Source organism: Fulmarus glacialis, unplaced genomic scaffold, assembly GCF_000690835.1.
Source record: "Fulmarus glacialis isolate BGI_N327 unplaced genomic scaffold, ASM69083v1 scaffold34430, whole genome shotgun sequence".
NCBI classification, from domain to species: Eukaryota; Metazoa; Chordata; class Aves; order Procellariiformes; family Procellariidae; genus Fulmarus; species Fulmarus glacialis.
Genome location: NW_009190170.1, coordinates 706 through 1,257, shown reverse-complemented (window position 1 = coordinate 1,257; position 552 = coordinate 706). Strand labels below are relative to the sequence as shown.

General features: G+C 63.2%; 1 protein-coding gene across 1 annotated transcript in view; it reads left to right on the top strand.

Annotated features, from left to right (window-relative positions):
* LOC104081886 (extracellular serine/threonine protein kinase FAM20C-like) overlaps positions 1-552 on the top strand; it is a gene marked incomplete at its 3' end in the record, with an annotated part of 3,797 nt that overhangs the window by 2,544 nt on the left and 701 nt on the right. Inside the window, exon 2 of the mRNA XM_009584786.1 lies at positions 406-498. Coding sequence (XP_009583081.1) covers positions 406-498 — 93 coding nt within the window. The remainder of the gene's footprint in view (positions 1-405; positions 499-552) is intronic.

Genomic DNA, 552 nt, shown 5'->3' with positions numbered 1-552 from the left:
ATCCTTCGTGCACTGCCTCGCTTCAGCCTCCCCACCCCAAAATTGAGGCGAGCGGGATGGTCGCCTTCCCCTCACCTTCCCTGGTGGTGCTTGCGGCAGGCTGGGTGCAGCTTGTGATGGGGTAGTGACCTCCAGTGGTGGAAAGAAGAAGATGGCCCATGAGGACCACCCAGGACCCTCCAGTCCAGCCCTTGGCTTGGGAGCAGGGGGTGCCTGGGGGCCTGGCTGGGGGGTTTGGGGCCGCACCGCCCAGCAGGGAGCGACTGGAGGAGACTGGGTCTGGCTGTGTTTCCTGGTGCCCCCTCTGGCACCAGGGACACAAGGTGAGGGGTGGTTTGGAGCTAAGCCCACGCTTGGGGTGACCCCGTCCATGGCCATCACCCCTGCCCTCCCCTCTCCTCCCAGGCAGACCCGGGACCAGGAGACCCCCATCGACTTCTTCTACTTCTCGGACTTTGAGCGGCACAATGCAGAGATTGCAGCCTTCCACCTGGACAGGTGAGCGCAAGCTTTGCATCCAACTCTGCCTTCCCGTGATGTCAAAGCAGCAGA